This window comes from Aquila chrysaetos, chromosome 2 (genome assembly GCF_900496995.4).
Source record: "Aquila chrysaetos chrysaetos chromosome 2, bAquChr1.4, whole genome shotgun sequence".
In the NCBI taxonomy this organism is placed as follows: Eukaryota; Metazoa; Chordata; class Aves; order Accipitriformes; family Accipitridae; genus Aquila; species Aquila chrysaetos.
The window spans coordinates 35,967,630-35,995,058 of record NC_044005.1 but is presented as its reverse complement, the minus strand read 5'-3'; the positions used below and the strand labels follow the sequence as shown (position 1 = coordinate 35,995,058).

Below are 27,429 nucleotides of genomic sequence, written 5' to 3'. Positions count from 1 at the left end.
CCTAAGAGACAGAATATATGGGGTGGGGAGGGTGGGGAGCTCTGCTTTTGTTCAACTGACAGTAAATCCCTTCTTTTTTTTTGATAACTTTAAGTCACCAAGAAATTTTGCTGTGTGAACAGACACGATGCCTCTTGCTAGATTTCACCTGCATCAGCCCAGTTGTGGCTCACCTTGCTCTACAAGTGTTCTGACAAAGTAGCTATTCATAAGGCTGTGTCACCTCAGATTTGGCCCAAATTCAGGTTTGTAGAAACAACACCTTTCCAGACTGATTAAAGAGACTATCACAATATCAACAATGCAGCTCATAGATGGATCTAGATATGATTATGAGAAACAAAGGTGAACTTATTTTCATACTTTACTCATTACTATTGCTATTCTGAGATGGACCAACATGGAAGCAGTCCAACAACAGGACCACAGCCTGATCTTAGAATGATCAGTGTAACTTTCAAAGTATCCTTCGTTGTTGATAAAATGAGCTCATCTTTTATGAAAGATGATTGGTTTATTAAGACAGAGATTAAGACAATGAGAAAGAGTTCTCCAGTACAGACCAATTCTCTTCAGTCAACAGTACATTCAGTATAGACAAGGATGTGAAGTGTGGATGTACTTGTAAGAACTGGTTCTTTAAAATGTCCCATTTATGCGAGTCCCACAATTTACGCTTCTCCTTGCTCCCTCAGCAGATCCTGACCTCAATTACTGAACAGCAGCTGATGTTATAAATTAATGTCTTAGATTATTGTACATCAATTTCTGCATTCGTAGAGCAGTAAAGTGTGAGCTGTGTTCTTGTTTCCCCTAGATTACTGCTGCTATGACAGGAGCAGTGGAGGGTGCATAAATGCAGGTTGTGGACATGACATCAGATACCAGCTGCTGCAAAGTTTTAAAAGTATACACAAAGGATAGAGCAGTGACTATTGAAACATTCAGATAAGTTACTGGTTCTGTTCCACTGATAAGAGCTACTTACGTTTATGTCAGTCAACCTAAACATACAACCAGAGAGTCCTGAAACAAATTCAAAATGAAATAACCATTCTCTATTTTTTTTGTTTGTTTGTTTGTTTAGGAAAGAAATATTCTAAAGGCAGACAATGAAGGTTTAAAGATCCAACTGGAACAGGCACATAAAACAATTGAATCTCTCACAATCCAGAGAAGAAGCCATGTAGTCGACAACCCACAACACAGAGACTGCTCCTAGCAGACAAGACAGGAAATCTCCTATGGAAGAATGTAAGACTGAAGGAGGGGTTGTGATAAAGCTGCTTTTACCACGTGAACTGGAAAGAGAGTCTGAAGGATGTTATACAGAAATACTCTCTTTACTGAACCCATTTCCATATTAAACATACACTCCCAAATATACAAATCCATTCCTTTGACTTAAGGTAATTTAGCATTATGTATGCAATGAAAATAGTATTTTCTGGGTTTGCTTTTAAAAGGAGTGACATTGTTGCTGGAGTTTCTGCTCATGACGAAGACCATGCGGATTCCCCAGTGACTTGGCTGCCAGCAGCACACCTTACTCTACAAGTGTTCTGACAAAGTAGCTATTCATAAGACTGTCACCTCAGATTTGGCCCAAATTCAGGTTTGTAGGAACAATGTTTGATAAAGCAGAGTATTTAATTAAAACTGTAGAAATATTCCATTAAGAGAAACAATTCTTTCTCATTGTGGCTGAAACCAATTAAAATCATGAAGTGAACTGTCATCTTTATTTCCAAAGTTTAACAAGAACATCAAAATAAGTAGTTAAGCTAATGATATTTGATTATTTGATTCTTAGACTTTGTTAAGATAAACTGACAATTTTTTTAAACCTCTTTCAGAGCTTTAGAAGTCCTGCTGCTCAAATGCTTACCTCTGTTAAGGTAAAATAGATAAGACTATAAAGAGTTTATATTGAATACTGCTTCCATTTTTGTGTTCCATGCCACAGCTTGGAACTCTTAGCCCTACTTATTTGGCTTAAGGGATAACTTGCTGTCCACGTATGGTAGATACGGGACAAGGCTGATTATTTTTCTGTCATGTCAAAGTGGATGCCATTGTTGAGTAGAACCTTGAGGGCCATATTATGAGGAAAACTGTACAGTAATTCCAGTGCAACAGTTACTGTATTCCAGAGCTCCTAACAGCTTCTGGTTCTAACCAAGGCTTCTCCATTTTCTCTCTCCTAGATTTCACATGCACTTTAGGTAAAGAGTTAAGATAAATGTGCTCTTATGTGTGTAAATTTTGTACAATAAAAGGTGCTAGGAAGGTAACTTTAGTTTTCTTAAAGCTATGAATTGTACATATTGTTAAGAGACAACAAAACAGTCTTTCAAGTTACTGATAAATCTACTTGTCAGAATAGCCGATTTTAAAATTGCATTTGCATTCCAAGAGAATCTGTACGCTTACAGTTGTATAAAACTTGCTTGCATTTATCAAACAGGCATATGTCATCACACATTTAAACATCAGAAACTTATGACTTCAATGTATTTACCTACAAAGTCCACTTAATGCTCCTCAAAACTTGTAAGTTACAAGTCCATTATAGATTGCAATGTAGTCAACCTATTATAATAGCATGTGTGCTTTGTGTTCAAAGTGGTATAAATGTATGTTCCACCCATAATTTATGGTCATTATCAAGTATATGAATGCTTTATTTATAAAAAAAGTCCATTTGAAACTACTTGCCAGTTTAGTGATTCTAAATTCTTGTTTTGAACTTGGATTGTGCTTGCATCTCCATGTATAAGTAAAAACAAATGGAGGGAAATAGTAGTAGTAGTGGTAGTAGTAGATTTTGTTACTTTATGTAAATAACTGAAATGCATAGGACAAAAACCAGCAGCTGTGAAGATTGTGCAGCTTTTTCTTCCTCATACACTAAACCTGAATTATTAACAATTAACATGGAATTGCACTTTGATCAATGAAGCAATCAGAATGGCTTTCAGGTCATGTCTGCAAACTTGCTTTGCCCATTTTCTGTAAGCTTCTTGATTATGTCCTCTGTTCAGGGAACCACAGCAAGGCATATTTCTAATAGGCATTTAGCAAATAAAAGTCTGTTTCTGCAACAACTAAAATAAAAGTTGAATATATTTTCACATACTTTGAAAATACCCCAAAAGAGCACCTAAGACTCATAAATCTTGTTGTGTAGCTAAGATAACTGCTTGCTTGTGGTCTAAGCTCTGGATTCTAATAGAACTTGTGTGTGCGCATACACTTTGTCTATGCTGGGGGGGGTGGAGATCATGAACAAACCCTTATTTAAAAAGAAAATTCCCTAATATCAGCAGTTGGCCCAAAGGCTACTGTGTTACTAGGTTGAATACTTGATACTCAAAATTGAGTTATGACCATAGATTTGTACAATCTTAAATGCTAACTTAATGTTTCTCTGTGTTGTCGTCCTGTTCCTATAAACAATCTGAATGACTTAAAAGGGATCTGTTTGCAGGAATATCTTACAGAACAAGTATGTGGTGCTTCATGTATGCTGAAAACTTCCTGCTTCAAAGAAGTCAGTTGATACCCAGAGAATTTCAGAGCTCTCAAACTACCTTCAGGTTCTGTTTGCCCAAAGCCCCTTATACTCTTCTCTCTCTTCCCCCCCCAGCCCCAGTGGTAGTCCCTTCTTATTTTTTTCAGGACTTCCTTTTTGCTGCATGAAAGACTAATAGCAGAAACTGACTACAGGGATACTGCTAAAACTGACAAAGCTACTGAACAAAAATCACTCACATCTGTATTAATCTTCAAGCTGCTTTATGCTAGGAAAAAAGATACAATTAAAGTACTAAGTGCTGTTCAAAAGTCATGTTAGCAAACACTGATACTGAAATTTATCTTGTCATGGATAATTTAAATGAAAAGCACTCACCTTTGTTCCTTCTCTAGGCTCAGCTGTGTTTCATGTACATACAGGAAGGAATAAAAAACAAGTGCCCCCCCCAACTACTGTTTATTTTTTAAGTGTGAATTCTGATCATTTAAAGATAGAAGTAAATAGATTGAGTAATATCACAATTAACAAGGCAGGGCTAATTCAGATTAAACACAACAGCCTTTAAAGTAGCTTGTATGTTTTTGGAAATACATTTTTGTTACAGTAGCAATCTGTTATTTTGTTGTAACTGATCTCTATGGCAACTTGAAAAATTTTTGGTTTAATGCTGTTTGAGAAGATTGAAAAAGTATACAGATTGTAAAGATTTTATATAAATTGTAAGATTTCTGTTTAATATTTATAATAGAAAAGATATTAAAATTGCATTTCATGACTCTGATTTTCTATCTCAAAGAAATCTAAACAACCTATATTCATCTTCCTTGACTCTGTCACCCAAGATGCTTCTGCAGGATTAACCTAGTACCAGAGTCCCTAGTCTAGTTTGACCTTCTGTGAGCCCTGGAACATTGCCTGAGAAAATTTAGGAAGCTAGGTATTTGCAGATTATTCTTTCAGTATTTTAGTGGTTGACACAGTACAGACACGGTTTTGCTACTCATATTCCAAGTATTAGAAAGAAAAATTCTTCATTAGCACAGTCTCTCACTTTTGTTAAGAAGGCTAATTCTGAAAAGATTTCACAGCATGATAACCAAGTTTAAAGGAGGCTTCTGTAGTGTCTGCTAATGCTGGCTATTACACAGACAGCATTGTAGCACCCTGAAGACTTGCTATTCTTTACCTTGTACTAAACCTCAAAATACCTTATCTCAAATATGTTTTTATATGGGGTAATGAACATTCATTCAGTTATCTTCAGTCATCTGAGGGAGGAGAGGGAAGAAGACAAGGAATGCAGACTACTGAAAACACAATTCCTATTTATATGGGCAAATCTGCTCTACAGTCTTGCATATATGAAACAAACTGTGTTTTACTTCATAATTATAGAAATTAAAACCCAAAAACTTCAGAAGTGGGGGATGTTTCCTTACTTCACATAAAGACAAAAGTAATGATCATATAGACCTATGTAATTTTTTTTTTTTTTTTTTTAACCAAGATAAAATTTAACTGAGATTCCTTAGTAATCCCAGACAATGTAATAGGGATATATTTGTGACATGCCCTGTCTGTTGAAATCTTCCTGTATTGTAATCTACAGCCTTCTGCATGTTGGTCAAAATGTATCATCTGTTACTTTTTATGATAATGAAAAACAAGTTCCATCACTACTGTAAGTCACCAGCAGGCATTCTTCCTTAGGAACATATGATAGTGGATCCAAATCACACTACACAAGTGATGCAAATAACTTCAACTACAGTACTTTATTCCTTAGTGTTTACAGCTCTTAACAAAAGTGTCTCTCAAATCCTGAAAAAAACCCCCAACCTATTTTTCAATTCTTGATCAAACAAAACAATATTCAGGTAGATATTCACTAAGTGTGAATAAACACAAAAATGCTCACAAACATATATATGAAAAATCTTTTACTTACAACAGAATTTTTGAAAATACTTTTTTTCAAGACAAACATAGAAAATTTGAGAAGAGGTTTAAATCAATTATTTTTATGGTATTATTGCATCTTTTGATAAAGTAAAAGCATACATTCTGACAACAGAGGACAGAAAAGGATACCTCTATGAAACATGGTGGTGCTTACTTTAGTTTTCAACTACTGGCTTCACATTTTAGAATTTTTTAAGAAAAAATGAAATGGCCAGATTAAACAACACAATCTCCAACCTATTTAAATTTCCATCTTTTACATAGTCTACATAAATATCAGTGAAATATGATATTGTAATAGTTTAACTGTTAGAATTACACGTGGGCACATTTCTAAATGAAGTAAACCATCAAGTGAACCAGCTCTGTCCTGCTTGCTACAAACAGGGTAAACTGACAAGTGTAAAAGTACCAAGGCACATCCACATACACAGTTACAACAGTTCAACTAAACCAGTGCAACTTCACATCTTAAGACTGATGAAATCATTATGCATAGATAAGCCATTTGATTTTCCTAGCATATTTCCTCAGTGAAGCTAAATGCTTGACTGCTGTTCGGAAATTACTTGTAGCAGAAAATAAGACTGAGATGAACAAACAGAATTTTATATTTAGGCTTTGGTTGTTAAAAACTACTCCTTCCATTCCTTTACTGACCAACGCTTCACCTCCAAGGCCAGCAGTCTCACTTGGTACGTCATCAGTTTGTGAGCTATTCCAGAGCATTAAGCAAAAACCAAGCTCAAAAGCAAGGAAACCAGTACTATGCTCCTGTGTGACCTGTGAGGGTCTCTCCATAATGACTGCAGAGGCTGACGACTGCTTAGGCCAGAAAGGGGTATAGAAAAAAAAACGGCACAGGAACTATATTGCTAGCAGTTGGGTGAAGTTCAGCCATTATTTCAAGAGTTCACATTGAAGCTAACACGTTCAAGCAAGAAAAACTCCTGCCCTTTTGTGCTAGGCACCTGCTGGGACCCTAAGGTATGGGTAAGGCTGTATCTATCAATCACATCACAAGCAGCATTCTCAAGCAGACTGTGATCAGAGAGGAAGTAATAGGAGAGAAACTTCTGAAGTTTATCATCTGGATTAAGATTTCAAATGAAAAGGTTGGTGATGGCTAATTAATAAAATCTGACACAGGCTTTTGAAAGAGATAGTAATCTGATTTTGAACAGAGCTTTACATTCATGCATAAAGCTGCCTGTGAAACAGGACACGATGCACATGTTCCTGAAGGTAAAGTAACATCTTTAAAGCAATGCCAAATGGGGACACCAATAGGAAGTCTGTGCAGAAAGAACTCGTAACTGTGGAACATCATAAAACCAAAATCAAATCCTAAAGTTCAATCTGCAGTTAAGCCTACAGCTCCACACTCCCAAGTGCTTCAGGGTTTCTATGCTATGCAATCAACAGACACACCCAGGTTTATCAGATGCCTTCCTGAATCTCTCTGTAGTAGCCTGACCCTGATAAAAGACTGTTGTGAGTATATACTTGGGCATCACCTCCCTGTTCCACCTCTGTACTCTGGCCTCACAGCAGGGGAGGCGATCTAAAAGACACTGGACAACAGAAACTGTCTTCAACCAACAGCTCTAAATTTAATGCTTGTCTACATGTATTTACAGCCATAATTGTAGGAAAGCTAACTCCTCCTTCTAGACTACCGCTGCCTGTGAAGGAGAAGGCACCCATGCGATATCAAGACAGAGTTTTTTAGGTTATCAGACCAATTGGTTGGCAGAGTAAGAGAGAGAGAAGTCACTGAAGAAGGGCAACTGCTGTATGAAATGTCTTGTTAGCTGAGCAGTTGGCTATTCCCAAACATAGAGCAGGCGGGGGAGAAATGGTATGTTCTTTCTCAAGAAGCTCAGCTTATTTGACCTTTATGTCTCAAGGCTGATTCAGAAGGAATATATAAATGAACTCTTACCAGACATGATGGCTGCAGAAGTTTCTTGCCCAATCTGATCTTAAAGTGTGTTTATGGAACACCAATAAAATGGAAAACAGGTAAAATGAAAATAGACACTATCAAAACTTACCATGATTCTGAGTTTACAGTACCTGCTGTGACCTTCAAATAGTCTCTGATATATTTATGAACACACAAAACAACCTGCTTTTATTAGTTTCTGTAGAGTATTAATTCAGAATGTTACTTTTATGTGAAGTTCTGGAAGAATAAGAAACCTAATAGAACAATTTTGACCAAAGCCTTAAGGATTTTAACATTTGACATTAAAAATTGTTTACACATCCCACATGAAAACTACATGAAGAGAAAAAGGCTGAAAGCAGCGTTCTAGAGTCTCTTAAAAGTGTTTCCATCTGGTTCTTAGGCCTATTTTGGTTTTTCTACACAACATTTTGGAGCAGAGGAGTGGACATGCAACATGCAATAATTAGAGAGGCCTGAACATTAAATAATATATTTTTGTTTGTTTAGAAAGGGGTTTATTCAGTTTTCTGAGGCTTATTTTAAATAAAATAACATATTAAAAAACACCATATGAGCAGTACGAAAAAAAAGAACTTTAGTCATCACATTTTAGTATAAAAGTTCTGGTCAGTTAACTAAAAGAATTCAATGACAACATCAGTTGGTCTAATGCAATGATTCATATGGTCATACTTAATTCTAACCTAAACCCAAGTTAACATATCTAAATTCCTGATACCAGTAAACACCACCACTATATTTTGCCAGTTACTCTGTTAACATTTACAGTATTTTAGTATCTTCTGTATCCTCCCCCTCCTCTTCCACCATATGGATCACCATAGCCTCCCCTGCCACCATAACCTCCCCTGCCACCATAATCTCCCCTGCCACCATAATCTCCCCTGCCACCTTGGAAGCCACCTCCACCTCTTCCACCACCTCTGAAACCCCCACCTCCAAACCCACCACCTCCTCCTCCTCCTCCTCCTCTACCCCCTCCACCCCCCCAGTTGCCTCTTCCACCACCACCGCCACCTCCCCAGCCACCCCTTCCACCACCTTCTTGTCTTTTTTGCCAAGGAGGCATTTCTGGAGGAGGTGGTTCAATCTCTGTTGGTCTGCCTCCACGGTCAGGTACTCTCCCCATCAGAACCTATACAGAAAAATAGGTCATTTTTAGTTTAAAAAAAAATAGTAATAACTTGAAGGGACACAGGGTTCTTCTCCTATGGACAAAGACATGCTGCCTGCTCTTTACAGGATATAAGGTCCCCTCGGTGTGGAGCCTGACAGAAGAATCCCTATTTCCTGTCCTTGTAACTTGCCACAACACAACAGAACTCTGAAAGTGATCCCATTTTCCACCTGTAAAATTGAAATAACTGCAACTAGCTAGCTCATGTTACTTTTGTGAAATCTTTATGAAGAAAACCACACGCATGTGAAGTATTAGTATTACGATAAGCAACGTACATGATTCATATATAATACATATGAATATATAAATATATATTCATATAGAAAAGACTCCTTAAGATGCAGCTCTTCTACTTAAATTTCAAAGTTAAAGTTCAAACCTAATCAGCTGGCAGAAAACAAACTGGCAAACTGATGTGCAACTCTAAAAGGAACGCCAGTTTGCCTTAGATTAGAAACTACTAACACTCAGTAGAGAGCTGGAACAGACAAAATACATAACATGCTGCAGTAACACTTTCAACAACAACAAAAAAAAGGGATCTTGACTTTGGTGGATATTACTCAGTGTACAAAAAGGGAGACTGTACTGGACAAAGTTACACAAAACATCAAGTTGAAGAACAAAGAGGTATCCAAATAGGCCTTTTTGTTGTTGTTTTCGTATTTCCTAAACTCTCTGTGTGATGAATGTTAACATACTCTGGTCAGTCTCAAGCACTCCAATTAAAGTCCTCTCAAGGAAAAAAAGAAAAACCAAACAACTTTCTCTGAGATCCTACAATAATTAAGAAATTTCATAATCTTTGGGATAAAAACACATTAAAGGGTATCTAAATGATGCACAAAACTTTTTAAAAATCTGTAAATAAAGGATTAATAAAACCAGGCTTAAGTCACTATTTGAATGGTGAAACTAACTTCATTACTTGCAAGCTTCAGCTTTTATCATACACAAGAAAGTAGTACAATATTGATTACTGTAGCCAAACCAAGTAATTTTACTTTGCAGCAAAATGACACTTCCACAGAAACTTTTGTGATTTTAATATACTGATAAACTAAAGACGCTAGTTTACAAACTGAACAATGTAATCCTGGCAAGAGGTAGCCCAGGAACTGACACCAGAAAGACTTACATGTATCCTTAACTTGACGTGTGCAGTTCCACTGAACTCGAGGTCATTTATACACACATGCGTGTGAATGCATGCACACACATACACCCCCCACCACTGTTCCTTCTCATCTAGGCTGCTGTTTCATCCTGTTGCATGACTGTGTAATAAGATAAAAAAGAAGTTGCTGCAATGTTTACTGGAATGCTGCAAACCTTCCTTTCTTAAAGCACCAGGTATTTTGCAAAAAGAAATGAAAGTATTAAGAAAAGAGTAGAATTCTGGAATTACTTTTGATAGGTCTGTAAACTCCCATGTCCTTTTATCACATCCCAGAAAGAAAAAGTATACCTTGTTGATCGCACAGACTGTATTTTCCCGTGTTGATCCACTACTTGTTCTTATGATCTTTGATAAATCTTCTCGAGCAGCAAGAAGGTGAGCTAATGTAATAGTTGACTTTGGAGATAATGCATAGCGCTTGGGCTGATAGATTCGTGCTATGTCATCTGTTTTTACCTAAATGATAAAATCAAACACAACTTAATTGCTAGACATAAAACACACACACACACTTACTGTAAACCACGTATTGGTCTCGGTAAGTTTCAGCTTGAACACAGGGTGTAATGTCTGAACATCTGGGTTATCTTACAAAATATAGTGCCAGTTGTTACCAATTCTCTTCAAATTGATGGAGCTATTAAACATAATCAGCAGCATTTTTTGTACAATTGATGCTGAAACTTAGCACCGTTACAAAAGAAACTCTCCTATCAATTGGCATCAAACAGATTCTTTGATGTTTTCCAACATATCTAAAACCTAAAATTTAAGAGTCCAAACAGCTCTCAAGAGTTTTACATAGCCATATTCAATAGATCACTTCTAAATGTGGTGAAAACAGAACAGCTTCAAAGTAAGGTCAATTTGTGGAAAAAAAATTAAAATGTATCAATGCAGCAAAACACTTGTGCAAGCCATGAAGAAGTGAGACTGAGAAGGGGAGAAAATAAGATTTTTTCCAAACACACGTTGATGTTTCATTTGTTTAACAAAAAAAAAAAATAAATACACTTTCTGGGAACATCCAGAATGATCTTCAGAGTAAAAAAAAAATTTTATCTTGGATGGACCAGACATCAGGTGCTGTTCCTTTACATGATTGTTTTGCTAGGCAATTACTACACCATTTATGGATCCATTTCAGTCTGCAAACTTACCCCTCTTGGGGACTGAACAAGTTAAAAAAAAAACAACCAACAAAAACAAACCACAAAAAATACCACACCATCAAAAGCAGAAAAAGGTATCAATATCTATTTAATGGTGGGAAAAAAAGGCAAGCTAACAAATAAATAAAAAAGGACAACAATTTGCCTCTTGGCTTAAAAAAAAAAATTAAAATCTAAATTATATCAATGCCAAAACATTTTCAATCCCCAAAACCTTCTTAGAGAAGTTATAAACAAATATTACTACAAGAGAAATAAGGAAAAAAAGATTAAAAATCATATGTAATTTTGAATTAACATGTAACCTTGTTATTTCTGTAACTACATACTATTTCACATCAACAGTCTTTATAAGTACCATCTTACTACTTTATCATCATTAAAAATCTCTTTATCCTATTGTGAAAGTGCATTCATTGTTTTTCATGTTGTTTGAATGGAATAATACCAAGTGACTTAAAATTTTAGTCTGTTTCAGTTAGTCATGAGTTAACATCAACTACATTTTAGAAGCATACTTTAAATTTGAGAATACGTAGCTTTATTGGTACAGCTATCAGGAAGTTATACGCATAGGGACATCTGGCTTCTGTGAGCTAAATGCCCTCTCCTTTTCCTTTCTTGCAGCATAAAAGCATTCACAACCCCTGCAGAAATTAAATAGTGAGCCATTCCAAAGCAGCACAGCAGCATCGAGACTCATGTCTTCCAGTGATACTTGAGCTTCACAAAACCGATTCTGTCTGCATGTGTCAAGGACAAATTGTGACACCAGAAAGACTTGTAACAATCCATACTTTCAGCAAGCTTTCAAAGTTTTAAGACTTATCCATCTTAAGCTTTCTACACAAACCTTTGGAAGCAAAGTTGATCCTGTAGTTCATGAGCAAAACCATCTGCCTCCAGCTAGTACACATGTATATTCATCAAATTACAAACTTTTTGTATCTTATCTCGCTACTCTCTTGGATAGAAACAATATATATTTCTAGCTCAGAAATATCAGACTGGTTATGACTATTTTTAACATACAGCTAGGAAATAGTACAAATGAAATGATCACATTTAAAATGATACCAGCAGAGAAAATCCAGGAATGGTTTTGAATTTTTAGTCACTTGAAGGATTACAAGTAATTGTGTGCTTTTCTCATACAAGCTGTTATTCAAATAACCTGTTCAACTGTCCATCTGTTTATTCAGTAACTTTGAATCCAAGTGTCCTAGTTTCAGCTGGAATAGAGTTAACTGTCTTCCTAGTAGCTGGTACGGTGCTATGTTTTGAGTTCAGTATGAGAAGAATGTTGATAACACCGATGTTTTCAGTTGCTGCTAGTAGTGTTTAGACTAATGTCAAGGATTTTTCAGCTTCTCATGCCCAGCCAGCGAGAAAGCTGGAGGGGCACAAGAAGTTGGCACAGGACACAGCCAGAGCACCTGACCCAAACTGGCCAACAGGGTATTCCATACCATGTGACGTCCCATCCAGTATAGGAACTGGGAAGTGGGGGCGGGGAATCGCCGCTCGGGGACTAGCTGGGTGCCGGTCGGTGGGTGGTGAGCAATTACACTGCGCATCATTTGTACATTCCAATCCTTTCATTATTGCTGTTGTCATTTTATTAGTATTATCATTATTCGTTTCTTCTTTTCTGTTCTATTAAACTGTTCTTATCTCAACCCGTGGATTTGCTTCTTTTTCCCAATTTTCTCCCCCATCCCACTGGGTGGGGGGGGGAGTGAGTGAGCGGCTGCGTGGTGCTTAGTTGCTGGCTGGGGTTAAACCACGACACCAAGATAGGTAGCAGTCACTGTAATCTCACTGACTTTATGGGCAGTCACTCTTTGCACCCAATCTATGTTAAGGCCCAGTGTTTGTCTTCCTCTGGCATCTGCATGAGAAATGCTGAGGTTCCCTCCTAGTTTACTTGATCAGGGGGGTGTGGGTATAGGAAAGAAGAAGGGGAGATGTGAACTTATTAAATTGAGAAACCCCAACAGAGGATGCTAGAATTTATAATTGTAAAGCTATAAACAGTCACAAAGGGTGGACTGTGCCATCTAATCCTTCCCCTTCCTCAATATCTAGGACTTGGATGTTACAACACGGGATGAAAAATTGGTTGGAAAAAAGACAACAGTAATGGAAGTGTATTTACATGGTATGTATATTTGGTACAAAGACCTGGAGAATTGTAGCAGACTCCCACCTACAGGAAGCAAAAAATACAGCAAGCTTACCTTTGCTCTATCAGACCAGCCAAAAGACTGTACTGTCACATCTAGCCTCTTCATTAACATACGTCGGCGACATTCGTACTCACTGCGGAGAGCATCATTAATTTTTTCCAATCTTTCCTGCAGTGTCACAATAAAAAAGCCAAACGTTCAAATCTATAAAGTTATAGAGGTCAATTTAAAGTTAACCCCATTCAGCAACTAAGATGTCTATCCCCAGGTGCCCACTATAAACTATATACAATTAGGGGTGCATCTGTGTAGTGCTACAGTAGTATGTATATTAAAAATATTTTGAAAGTTAGTAAGTGGATGAATAATTCTAGAAGTATCTGATTAGCATTGTTAATATTTAGCAATAGAATTTTAGTGTTAATATTTAGCAATAGAGTAGTGACTGTAAGATGGACAAAGTTAGATAAAGCCGTATGCATTAATTTGACCATCCTGTTAAATACAGAAAAGAAATGGAGAGGGTTTTTTTACCACTTGGTCAGAATTCAGAGGTTTTGTTAGCAGTGATTTCCCCACATGGTTATTTTGAACTTTTGAGAGAATGTCCTTTATCTGAAACGAAACACAGACTTCTCAGAACACAAGTGATATTTACATTTATTTCAGCACAATTTGCTGCCATCACTATTTGCTACTCGTAAGATCAAATATAGCACATTTGTTTTGGCAGACTCATAAAAATAGATACGCATCTTCTGGCTTATCATCTGTTGCAAAAAGAAGATTTCCTGAATAGTTTCACTACATGACCAACCTCTATACAAAAATATTTTATGGCACACCACTTCTCCTCCCAGTTATAATAGAACAATATCTATATGGCAAATTTATCAAGTGCTTATAGGCAGTAGGACTAGTTAAACTACTCATTGTACTTATTATTAAGTGTTGTAACTACAACTAAGGAAATGTAACAACTGGAAGCTAGGAGTTCTGTTACCAAATGCCAGACTTGGCTACAAAAATCTGGTGATGGGTGCTAGTAAGAAAGGCAGGAGATGCAATAGGTATGCGGTCATTCTGTCTCACTAATTTTCTTCTAATCTTACGATTGGTTCCATTTAACATTATGTTTAAGACTCCAAACTTACGTGAGTCTGCATTCACTCCGTATCAGCCTTGCTTATACTTCTTCCATTAGTTTTTGCCCTCAATAATCGGGGATGAAGCATGCTCTCTCTTTCTGCCTTCCAAACTCCACTGCATTCTCCTCTCTCGTTACAAGAAACCTCTACCTCCTCTCCTTGAAGGAACTTCCTTTGGCACAGCTCTTCTAAAACCGTTATCATGAATGCGCGCAGCACTCGTACATGACTCTCCGGCCAACTGATTTTTCAGCTGGAGTAGACTGCATGCATATTATTGTTCCTGCAAGTTTTGCATACAGTCTGATGGGGAGAAGAACTATATCTTAATTTGCTTTTGTAAATAATTACGGGGAACGAAGTCAAACAAGACTAAAACTAGAGTTCATTTTCTTTTACATATCACAAGGAAGGACTGAGGTAGTGCATGATCTACAGTAAAACCTGTAGCTGAGGACAGCCATTAGATACATTTGCAAGGATTGTAAGACTTCATGTAGGCACACAGGCATTTACATTACATTTATCATAAAGGTATGGTTCAAAGCTCGCTCTTCCAGTATTATCTTAGTTCATCTTGTCAGAGTTTTGAGCTCTACATATTATAGAAATATCACCTCCAGTGACCACTATGAAAAAAACTCTAGGAGACAGAAATAAAATTCTAGAGCAGCTAGTTAATTGATTAAAGAAAGCTACTTGAAAAGGATACTTGATAAATCAAGTCTCACATTTCAGGGTTTTCGTAATTACCTCCTTTTCCTTTTTTTGCATATACCAAGGAAAGAATCTGATCTCAAATGTTGTCTGAAAACCAAGGTGTGTATTTTGTTCTTTTTACATCACCTTTGGGCAGTGCTGTGGTAAATTAAAAACATAATACCCCCACAAAAAGCCTGAAGTAAATAATACTGTGCAGTGAGCAAATTATGTGAAAACAGTGTTTTGACTCCAGCAGAAACGACAGCCTAGTAGTATCTGAAAAGTGGCCATCTAGTTACTGTAATATTCCCTGCTATTATACTCCATCCCTATCAAAAAAGAGGTTACAATAAGGCGTGAAGTTCAGTTTCATGTACCCTACTGATCCCTACACTCCTCTTCTCTGCTACTTCTTGCTCCTTTGCAACCTTTATTTTCTTTACAAAAAGCCCTCCAGGGTTGTCTGATGTGTCTGTCTTCTAAATGTAGCTAACTTGTTTTGGTTTTAGTGAGGCATGTACATGATGCCTCTCATAATCTACTTCAAAATTCAAATGTACCTAAGCACAAACTATGCTTGAATTTAAATAAATGTCTGAAGAATCAAAACCTAAAGTTAATAATCAACAACATAATAACATCAGCGTGACAGCAAGAGATGAAAAAATCAGTAATTAGTATAGAAGAAGGAATAAACAGCAGATTAATTAAAAATTCTATTAAGCAAGAGGTATCTATCCATATACCATTAAGGTCAGAAATATAACCTCAAAGGCTCTAATGAGTTGAAAGGAAGAGAATCTATCAAAATGAGACTGGCTGGTGGAAAAAAACCAACACAACAAAATCAAAACAAATCCTCAATGTGATTTACAGCTATAGAGTGAAAGAAAATCTGGAAACCAGTGGTGCTGAACACTATCTAGAGATTAGAATTATTTCAAGTTTTCAGCTGCAAGGGCAGCCAAGAGGTAAATACAACACTGGGCTCCACATAAAAAAGCCATACATTCTGCCATCACAAGTTGATCACAATTAAAAGACCTAACCCAGCACTGCGTGCTCCTGATTTCCATAAACTGAAAAATGAAAGGAAGTTTAGAGAGAACAGTTAAAGAAGAGAATCAGTGAAAATCAGAACTAGAAGAAACAAGAGCAGCTATATGAAACAATCCTTTATTGACTGGGAAACTGCCCCCAGATTTCTGCAACCTTTTCTTTCCAAGTTAAAGAGAACATCTATGTAATTTTATCCAGTGACAGGTTCATTAATCAAGTGACATTTAAGGAGGAATCTTTTCACTGATGAACTGGTCTATGTTCATGTTTGTGACACACTGTAAAGTCATACCCAGATTACTGAATCTCTACTTTACTCCCTCACTCCCATCAGCAGGACTCTGAGGGCATATCCTACAACTATAATGGTGAAATAAGCTTAGCTGCCTTACAGTTGCAGAATACATCATCCAACCTTGACTGATGACAGGGCTATGAGTACAAGAGCTTTAACATACACCTGTCTGCCAGAAGACAAGAATACAACTGATGTGAGAATCTATGCTATAACCCACATTCCTAAACATGACAGTTGGCCTAGATTAAGAAGGATAAGCAGGAATTTAAAAAAACCACCACCGCCACCAAAACCCAGAAAGAAGTCTGTATGTGTAAGTGGGAACAATACCAAAAGCAGTGCCCAGATAAAACAGCAGTGAAAACATACTCATAGAAATGTAAAACAAATTGTAACAGCCAAATCATCCTAGAGTTCTCACACACTCAGCTGCAAAAACCAAACCAATTACTTAAAAGCTAAATGGAGGTGAATATATTCGACTATTCGACATACTGTGTAATAAATGACCTTGGTAACATTAAATATTTATGGGATTGCTTGGGAAGTTCACACGCTCTAAAAATAGTTTAAAAACAAAGCAGTTATTGGATTTGTTTGAGACAAAAATATTGACTTCAAAATCTGTTGTATAAAAATACTTATTCTATCGTTACCAAATAAAGCATATCTTTATGTATTGAACATGACATTTCTCATCTGTTTTATAAGTCTATACTCCTTTAAAAAAAAATTTAGCTCACATTTCACTACCATGTTCCATGTATTTATTAATTATCTTTACCCTCTGTCAAAATAGAGCAATGGTTTTTTCGTTTAACACCGTTTGCACAGATAAACATCATATATGCCTGCACCTCCAGGGTTTCTAAAATTTTGAAAAAAACCTGACCTGGAGAGAGGTGTTATTTTATTAATTTAAGTTAAACTATCACACTTTAAGGAAAGAACATTGTCTTAATTAGTCATAAGGTATACTGCACAATTGCAGAAAGATCACCTAAAATCTTAAGCACAAAATATTTTTAACCCATCCTATGCCTCTCTTCCGTTTACCTGCAGATCATTTGAATTTCAATATTTATCTAACTTTAAAGACATATTTGTTTGACCTTTACATCTGGTGAACAGGACAACTCTTTTCGTCTTGTTCCCTGCAACTACGTTGATACTTAATGTACAGGCACCATTACGTCTGTAAAACTATTAAACACTAACAGTTAAAAGCAACACATTAACTTAAATATGAATAAATTCTAGGAAGTATTCCCAAATATTTTTAAAGATATTCTTCTCATATTTCACTTAAATGTTATTTTAGCTTAGTTTTGATTTAATTTCTTTGGTAACCCTTTATAGTTTCTTTTCATTCTCGAATATTAGTGGACTACTTTTCACATATTAGAAAACAAATAGTGTGGGCAAAAAAAAATTTAGAAGTCTTTCAAATAATATCATATTAAGAAGTCTTTCAAATAAACAGTATTAGAATGTCACTTTGTAATTAGGTTTGAAATTTACACTATCTTGACTGGAAAAAAGCCAGATGTGAGGATGAGTTACAAGGCACAACACTGGCATAAACTTTTCTGAATCTTTCATCAATGTTAATTTAGAATTTATGGGGGTTTTGGTACTAAATTTCAGAATGCCTCCCAGAGTTACCCTTTGTAACTTTACAAGGGAACAGAATCTTAAAAAACCAAAAAATTACTGTTAGTTTTTCAGTGCTATACAGTAAAATAAAATATATTTAGTGGTAGGAGGCTGTAATACTGTCAATTCATCTCAAATTTTCTCTGTATGTTGATAACCACTATCCCAATTTATTACAGGAAATGCAAATTTAAAAGGTACTTTCTACGATTGCATATTCAAAGTTTGAGCTACTATAAAACTCATAGTTTGAATGAAGAAAGCAATCCTCATTTTATACTAGTCTTTTAAATAAACTGAAAAACTATTAAAAACAATCAATGTTCTAACATTCCATACCAAAATACAATGTGTGATCTGTCCCTTTGGTAGATTGCTGCTGCACAGCCAAACTATTCTCAGAACTATTCCCACAGCTACTGACAATGCTGAAGATGCTAGACAGAGACAAAGAGTAGACATGTTGAAATGCTGTAGATACATTTGCAAATTCAATAAAAATACTAGATTAGTATGTAAGTTTCTATTACAAATTATATAGTGTAATACTAAAAATCAACAGTGCAATTTTACACAGAACCTAAGTAAATCAGAAACAACAAAGTATCTGGAAAAAGAAATTGATCATTTCAAGTGAGTTTTTGTGAGAATCTAAAAAAAAGTTACAAATGGCACTCTGAAAAAAATGTTTACAAAGCCCATGAATTCCAGTTGGTGGTATCACCGTTCCAACGCAGCTACATCTACAGATGTAGGTGTCTAGCTTTGTACTGTATCAAACTAACTCTGAACCTGTCCTGTATTAAAGTAAGGGATGAAGGACAAGGAAACATATAGTAGAAATTCTACAAAATCTCCTGGCAGGTAGGAAAAAAAAAATCCTTTGTTTGTAAGGGATGAAACATGCAGAGAACAAATTACACTATTAATTTGGAGTCACAGAAGATAAATGAACTAGTTCATCTGTACTGAAGTGAGTATAAGTGGTGTAACCACTGTGGAATTGACAGACCTGAAAACCATCACAAAATAGCCCAGGCAGTATTATTAAAAAAACAAAAACAAAATTTAAAAAGGCAACACGCTTTGAAGATTCTGCTCATTTTAGTACTTAGGAAGCCTGTGATGCTATCTGAAAGGAAACCTTGGACTTTCCAAAAGGTGGCAGGTACCAGGAGTCTAGTAATTCAGAGAAAACTTTCTAGACTCTCTCTACGTGCGCGTGAAGGAACTGGCCCACCAGCTCTGGTCTTGCTGTCCTGCAATTGCCAAACTACTGTCCTACCCCTTCAACATGGGATGAAACTAAATCTTTACCCAAGAAGTGAAGCAAGGAAGTGTGCAAGGAAGGCCACTGCCCATAGCTGCAGCCTACAAACCCACATGGGTGTAAACACACCTAACACACATGGAGGGCGATCAACAGTACTAGGCAAGTTTCAATCAATCAGTTATTAGCTAGAACTCTGACATTTCAATCCTCAGAAAACAGTGCTAGAATTGTTTCTTCATCCTTCCAAAAATATTTCATGGAAAGACTGGATATGAAGATTTTGTTAGAACTAAATAGATCAAGCACCGTTAATAGTGCAGGAATAGGCATTTTCACCATCACCTGGATGCTGCTTTTTATAAATTAATCTATTAAAGGTTTCATCTTGTCACACTAAAGATGTACAGATGTAAGAAAAATCATGCAAGTAACAGGTCCTCTCCCCAAAACCTCAAAATGTTCAACTGCCCACTGGCCAATGAGAATAAGAGAAGGAAGAAGGAAAAAAGAAGCGTAATCATGTATAAACTCAGACTCAGCAACAGAGGGAGATTCATTCCATGTATCTCCCATAATTCTTAAAGGGGATCAGTCACCCACTCTCTCTCCAAATACTAGGGAGAAATAAAGAGCACAACTTTCAGGTGCCTGACAGAGAAGATAAATTCCACTCCAAGAGCCTATTTATATTCTGCAGTGAGAAAGTCAGATTAAGGATCACATCAGTGAAACGAGTTAGAAAGTGGTGGGACACAACTGAAAACTATCCTATTGAATAAGGTTTAAGTTGGCTTATTCACTGGCTATTGGTAATTCAGGCATTTTCATCCTCTTCTGCAACTAAGGAAATGGCACTAACAGATCAATACTTGCAATTAAGTCATAAACTAAAAAGCAAAAAATTAAGTTTTGGATATTAAATTTAAATAGATGCCAGAAATGACTACAGGTACATAAATGCACAATCAGTTATTACCCAAAGTCTTCTGCTTGATGCAGCACATTTGAATGGGTAACAGGAAAACCATGTTACTTCAACTCGTACCTTAAATTTGCACAGCAAAGTATGCCTCATCAGATACACTGCATTCTCAGGGAAACGCTGAAATACTTCATCTCATAACAAAAACAGTTTAACTTAAACACTAAGCTGGCTTTCAGAATAAAAATTCCTTTGCACTTGTCAGATAGGGCTTTTATGGATTAGACTGTTGGGCCCTTAACTCTAAGATAAACGCTTACAGAGATAATGCTTACAGTTTAACAATAGAGAGAAGACATGAAAGCCCATACCTTTTGTTCCACATTGGTTAACAAGGGAGGAATATCAGAAGACGAGGAGTTTGGCAGGCCAAGTGCATCGCAAATAGCTTGCACTTCCTGATAAATTTCATTGTGCTTTTCCAAATGAGAGCCTTTAATTTGCTTGCTGTGCAGTATCTTTAAAGCCTGAAGTTCTGTACTTAGAAATACTAGAGAGAAAAGTGTCATAATGGCAGATTTAGAGACACTTGAATATTTCTGCATCCACATTCTCATATACAAATACAATATATACATTTATAACAAGACCATGATAAAAGGGAGACTCTTTCTCAGTTCTCTCCTGGACAGGTCAGTATCAGTTTCCCATTCTTTATCTGAACTAACTCTCACCTGACTTCCTATCATCAGTCTACACATCATATTCAACTGCTTAACCCACTTCTACCACCAGACCCCTACTTCCTTGGCTAGTTTCGTATTATCACAGTGGTTCCTGCTGCTACTCCTTTGTCCAAGTCCAGCTTAAACCTAGACTTTGCTTCTCTCAATCCTGCTTTCAGCACTTTCAAATCATGTAGCGTTTTCTTTTAAGCTGCCCAGAAACCTCTCAGAAACATGGGAAGCAAGGCCTTGGTTTCAGCTGAGCTGGAACTGGATCAAGAGAGGGATCAGGAGGCTTCAGTAGGTTGAATCATACTTCACAAAGTAATTTTAGTTTCTACTAAAATAGTTTTTTCATAGTTTTCTATTTCCCACTTCTGCAAAAGTGAGCTGATGCATGCTCAGCTAGGTTGTAATGATTGTACACATATACTTAAATACACATAAAGAACTATTTAATGTAAATTGTACATAACGATAGAGCATGCACGTAAAATACCGTATTATAAATGGGAAAAATGGTTATAACTTACAGAGGAGTTTAAGACAATCTTCTTTCTCTCTTAATCTGTCCTTGATGTCTCCAGATATAAGTGAAGAATACGGACAAGCCATTTCTCTCAGAAAGCCACTAATCTCAAGCTGTAAACTCTCTATATCTTTATCACCTATGGGAATAAATAAATGCAAAGCTAATGGCTTTTAACAGAAACATCAAACTGTAATCTAATTTTCTTAACTTATACATTTAAATTGCTGTTTTCAATAGCCCAAAGATTTACCACCCTACTACCCTAGTAACACTTTCTTTGTTCTCAAAGTCCTACATACAAGCAGACAAGCCTTTTAATAGCTACAGCAATATTGTACTCATGCGTTGAACGAGGTGATGCTACAGCAGTCTTTGAAGACATGAATGCAAATGAACATCACAAGGAAGTGAACAGCTTATGTCACAAAACAGTGTATCAATGTAACTAATTTTCTGATGAACAAGTTACAAGAGTCATAAGCCCATTATTTTCAATGGTTGTTTTTAGTTTCACTACTTTTTTGTGAAAACATAAGCGATATAAAATCTCATCCAAGTTCCAGCACTAAACAGAAAGATTCAGGTAGCGCTAACAGGCAACTTCTGTATCTACAGACAGTGCTGAATGGAACACTGCATTGGACCAACCAGCTGAAAATACCAGGCACTGTAATTTAAGCCGTCAAAATATGATTACATATAACAACCACTTATTGGATGTATGAAAGTACTTTTTATATTTATGCAGATCTAAAAAAACCCCAAAGCATCTTTTTTTTCCCCTTTGAAAGATTCAAGAGTTGCATACATGCAAATATCAGCCTCAGTTTGGCTACCTTTCAGCTACCTTCTGAACTTCAACACTGTAATTTCACTACTAGCTGAACAACATGGGCCTAAATCTATTGAACAAATACTAAATTGCTTTAATCAATTAACATTCGTATACCATCTGTTGAAGTGATGCTTTCTTCCATATTACAAAGTGACTTTATTTGGGAACCTAACCAAACGCAAAGCTCAAAAAATTCTGGTGAAGACAATCCATTTTCTGCCGCTTTGTTCAGGGCTTCCTCCTCCAAGAGGGGACCCGTGTAACTGCACGGAGAGATTAACGTTAGTGATAAGAAGCATGTTTAATATAAAATATACACATTTCAAAATCATTTTACTATAAGCCGGATAGAAAGAAATTAATTTTTGTAAGTTACTTTTGTCGAGGAATAACTCAGACGTTTTTTAAACGCACCAAAAAAAGAGTGGTAATTTATAAACAAAATGGTTTGTCAGAAAATGGGAGGCAAGCATTTTCACGTATCCCACGTGTATGTGAAAACAGAGTTTCATGTCTCCACGCATGCTAAACAGACAAAAATAGAAGTATCAATTCAAGCGGTTAGTCAAACAACAACCCACTGCCCTAGAGCACGGGCAATGAGATAACTGAAAATTAAACTAATTTTACACCGCGTCCGCTCAGCTGCATCTGAAGCCCCTCCGCGGGAGGCCGGCGGGGGTGAAGGAACCGGGCGGGCGGCCCGGCCGGCGGCAGAGCCGGACCCGCCCGCGGAGCTGCTGCCCCGCCACCCCCGCGCCCGCTCCCGGGCGAGGCAAGAGGCCCAGCCCCGGCCGCCGCCGGCCTCCCCCGGCACCCGCCGGAACGCGGGGCCCATCCCTCCGCCGCCCCCCCCGCCTCGGCCGCCGCCGCCGCCGCGCTCCCGCTCCGCTCCCCTCCCCTCCGCCTCCGGCCCGGCCTCCCGCCGACGGCGAAGGGGCCCCGCTCCGCGCACGGCCGGGCGGCGCGGCGGCGGGCTCCCCTCTGCCCCTCGCCCCGCGAAGAGGGAGCCGCTGCCGCTGCCCGATTACCCCAAGGCCTCCAGCGCGTCCAAGATGTCGCACTCCATCTTCACGCCGGGCGCCAGCTCCCTCATGCCGGCACCGCGGCTCGCCGCCCGCCGCGCCGCGCTGTGCCCTCCTCAAACCGGCCCTCCGCAACCTGCGCCCGCCGCTGCGTTCCGCTGCCGCCGCAGGCCCCGGGGCCCGGCGGGAGGCCCCGGGCTGCCCCCGCCCCGTCTCCCGGCGGCTGCCTCGCCCGCTGGGAGAGGCTGCGGGGCCGCCCCGTGCCACCGCGCCGCACTTAGCTGGAGATGCCGGCCCTTGCTTTCCTCCCTTGCCGAGGAGCGTCCGAGCTCTCCCACCCCTCCCCGGCGGGGCTTGTCTCCTGGCCCCACGGCTGTCCCTGCTGCCCTGCTCGGGATTTGGCCCCAAACCACTGCCCGCCGCAGTCGGCTCGGCCATCACCTACCCCCCTCCGTCAGATACCAGCCACCTGGAGAAACACAGGGCCGGGAGAGACCGCGGCCGCCCTTTCGGCCTCCGGACGTGGCTCCTGCCCGGGGAGCCCGCTCCGCCACCCACAGACCCGTACAGCCGGCCCCGTGCCTCGTCTGGGACGTGGTTAGAAAAAGTGGTTAGAAAAAGCAGGTTTTTAGGCCTGGACGCCTGCAGTGTTGCTGGGATCTCTCTGGGATTTCCAACTGTGACATTCTGCCTGAGGCGGTGCAGACCACGACTGCAGGGCGCCCGTCGCCCTGATTTTCCACTCTGGGGGTGCAGGCCTAGCGGGGACCAGCTCCCGGAGCCGGTCTGAACTTAAAATCCAGGCCGTTTGTGATATTTTTAATGAATTGCGGAGGGAAGCTGCGATAGGTGGGTTGCGTTGTACTGACACACGCGATGGTACCGGCTACGAGCGTGACCAAGCCTGAGCTCCCGCCTGAGGAGTGCGGGGTTTCCAGCTGGATGTGGCTGTTGTGAGGAAGACCTTGGAAGCGGCATACATCTTGTAGCCTATGACGGATTGTGTACTGCATGTAATAGAGTGGGGTGACCCGCTGTGTCTCCCTGAGCACGTCACTTTTCAGCCCTATGACCTGCAGGGATTTCCAGTTTCAGTGCTATTACACCTATTAATTGGAAAACTGGAAGGCACGTCTCCCAAAACCTGTGACTTTGATCTTTGATTTTTTTTTGTCTGCTATTTTGAGATGTCTGCGTTCTCATTTCCAAGCTTTTCTTAGCGACAGCAATGTTGAGAGAGAGACATAAAGTAGCACCAGCTTTTTTTGTCTGTTTGGTCCCAAACTATCTGTCTTTTAATGCTCACTCACAGCCACTTCTGGTGAAGCATTCCTCAAATTCCCTCTAAAACAGTATTGCTACATTACCTCCTCAGAGTTTTTCATTTCATCTAGCTCAGCCATAGACTCCTATCTTTCCTATTAACTAGAAGGAATATTCTGCCTTTTTTTTTTTTCTACCAGTGTTGTCTTATATGCACCTTCAGAAAATCTAGTGCCTGAATCCGTGATGAAGACCTGTAAAGGTGTGCAATCAGATTGAAGTAATTACAACATAGATATTCTTAATGAGTGACATTTCCACAATTTTTGAAGCAACTATTTTGAATTATTTCAATTTAGCATATAGACGTGGCCTTACTGAGTACTAAGCTTTAAAAAAAATGGGAATCAGGACAGCCATGACATCCTCCCCCACACAGAGACAGAAATGTAGAAATTAAAAAAAAAATTTATGGCAGTTGGTGGAAAAAGAAGAGCATCTTAAAGTCTGATAGGCTTATGTTGACCATATGATGTATATCAGTGCCAGTAGCTCACCGGTCTCTTTCATGACTGTCAACCGTGTCTTGCTCCATATGACTGAGCTTTAAGAGGGCTTTTATTACAAAGGGGTTAACATAATAATTTCTCTAAATGAAGGAGCATGCATCTGAGAGCAGAGATTCTGAAAGTAAGAACTCTTACTCCTGTTTAAACAGCATTAATGTCCAATTAATACAGCGTCCAATTAATAGAGTAAGAAAACAAGATATGCAGAAAAAGACAGAAATAGCCAGTTTTCTTTCCCTTTCTTTTCTAAAGTTGTATGTTTATGCTACCCACAGTGAATCGTCACTGTACAGTTGTTCTGAGAAACCGAGTAGTTTTCATATCACCCAACAGTGCCATGCTAAGAAAAAGAACTGGGAACAACTGGAAGTGAAACTAGCATAACATAATCTATCAAAACTAAAAAGTAATCTGGTAATTTAAGAGGTACTGTGTGGTACAAGTAGGTGGCAGCATTATTCCCTGGGTCTCTGTAAATTTTCCTACATGCCGTAAATGTATTTTGCTAGTTTATGTTACAGGACAATAGATAAACCAGTAATTTCTCCTACTGTCTTTTGATAACATTGCATATATATGATAGCCAAGCACATGCATCAATCACTGTTTTAATTCCACAAGATTTTTTTGAAAAATCCTAACTTTTCTGTATAGTGGAGATATTACATATATGAGGAAGTACAAGTCTGTGTTGTGGACACATATTTAGCTAATGGTCGCAAGAGCATTCCAGACGCCTTTAGAAGACCTTGAACAGAATAAACAAGAAGACAAAAAAAGAAAGATACCAATTAGAAAAACACAGGTGCGCATTCCACGATAAAGGGAACTTGGCACAAAGAACCTCAATTCGGCAGTTTATCTTGACCAATTAGATTGAGAGAAGTCTCGCATGTTTTAGTTGATATAACCAATTCTGTCCTATGTTTATGCGCCTGTGCAGAGTTAGTATAACCAATTATATCTTACGTTTATGCACGTGGACTCTATATGCTTGCATGCAGCAACCAATCAGAGCTTTTAAGGAACTTAGAGAATAGTATAAGAATAATCAGCTATGACTAATAAAAACTGGTGACTTTGATCATCATATCGGTGTCCTGTCGTCCGTCCCCGCATGGAATTTCTCTACAGTCTGAATTTCACAAATTGTGTCTTGAGACCCACAAGGGAAAGACATTTTTGGTTGTGATCATATACTTAGGTTGCCTAACACCTTCTCACAACTTTGCCATTCATTCAGTCCACAACTTTCTCCATGTCCATTCCTGAGTTTCCCATCCCTGGGGGAAGAACAAAAATTGCGATAAAGCTGACTAAAAAATACGCTGTAGCAGCCTAATCCCACAGGAGTGGACTTTGCCATTGCCCCATGCCCTTTGTAATACGCAAACAAGAACACCAAAGGATGAGGTCTTAGCATACAGCCATTACTTTCATGTGAAAGGCGTATGTGGCTTCAACTAGGTCATCAGCGCCCTAGAGCTTTTTGGGTTTTGTTAGGATTTCTTTTTCATTAGTCTGCCAGTTAGCCATCTCCCTCAGCAGTCAGGTAAGTCCTGCACGAGGAAGGAGTAGAAATGCATAGCCAAGATTAGAAAATGAAGATAGCACTGGGTCAGCACTGACGTGAATCAATGTGAAATGGCATCTTGATTGAGCGTGTAGCTGCAGCTGTCTACACCTCTCTTAAATACATTGGAAAGTACCCTGCGTCGAAAGCAAGATGAAGATAGGAATTTGGGGGATAGGTTTTCTGCCAATTCATATTAAATCTCTACAACTACAAGTTGCCTGTAATCTTACTGAAAAACAAAAACACATAGCTCAGTTTTCTATTGATGTTACACTAAGGTAAATCTCAAGTACTCACCGAACTACTTGTATGAATAGGGCAAGTCATATGTTGTTATGCTATTCAAAACTGCTCGAGAAGTGTTCCTACTGCCAGGCGTGCGGATGGGCACCGGGCATTCTCACACTGCCTAATGGCAAGGGTGGGGTGGAAGGGTCCTGCTTACTGCTGCAGCAGAGCGGTCACCTCCTGGTCTGCACTGCCAACCGGGCAGGCTTTCGGTTGTACGCGGTGTGTACAATCTATCTGCTCCTAGTAGGGAAAGTAAAACTGCCCACAGATACGCTAGCTGCACGTTTCAAAAGATTCAGTTGCTTTGTCCTCCTCAGCACAGGAATAAAAAACCAGATCCTTTGAATTCAAATGAAGAG

General features: G+C 38.6%; 2 protein-coding genes across 7 annotated transcripts in view; one reads left to right on the top strand and one right to left on the bottom strand.

The window, feature by feature from the left end:
• RASGRP1 (RAS guanyl releasing protein 1) overlaps positions 1 to 5,009 on the top strand; it is a 45,962-nt gene extending 40,953 nt beyond the window's left edge. For 3 of the 6 annotated variants that reach the window (XM_041118286.1, XM_030039428.2, XM_030039441.2), the window contains one exon: positions 1,088 to 2,294. In XM_041118286.1, the coding sequence (XP_040974220.1) occupies positions 1,088 to 1,222 (135 nt within the window). In that variant the 3' untranslated portion in view covers positions 1,223 to 2,294. Of the gene's footprint in view, positions 1 to 94; positions 246 to 1,087; positions 2,295 to 3,476 lie in introns of those variants that run through there. The other 3 variants (XR_005930792.1, XR_003926956.2, XR_005930797.1) reach the window with 3 other exon arrangements.
• Positions 5,010 to 5,294: 285 nt separating this feature from the next.
• On the bottom strand, positions 5,295 to 23,559 carry FAM98B (family with sequence similarity 98 member B). The gene is made up of 8 exons (XM_030039453.2): positions 23,378 to 23,559; positions 22,461 to 22,609; positions 21,513 to 21,647; positions 20,626 to 20,804; positions 13,731 to 13,811; positions 13,248 to 13,364; positions 10,124 to 10,291; positions 5,295 to 8,610 (listed from the first exon to the last, which is right to left on the bottom strand). Exons 1-8 carry the CDS (start codon positions 23,440 to 23,442, stop codon positions 8,248 to 8,250), a joined length of 1,257 nt encoding a protein of 418 aa, XP_029895313.1. The 5' UTR covers positions 23,443 to 23,559; the 3' UTR covers positions 5,295 to 8,247.
• Between the last annotated feature and the right edge of the window lie 3,870 nt (positions 23,560 to 27,429).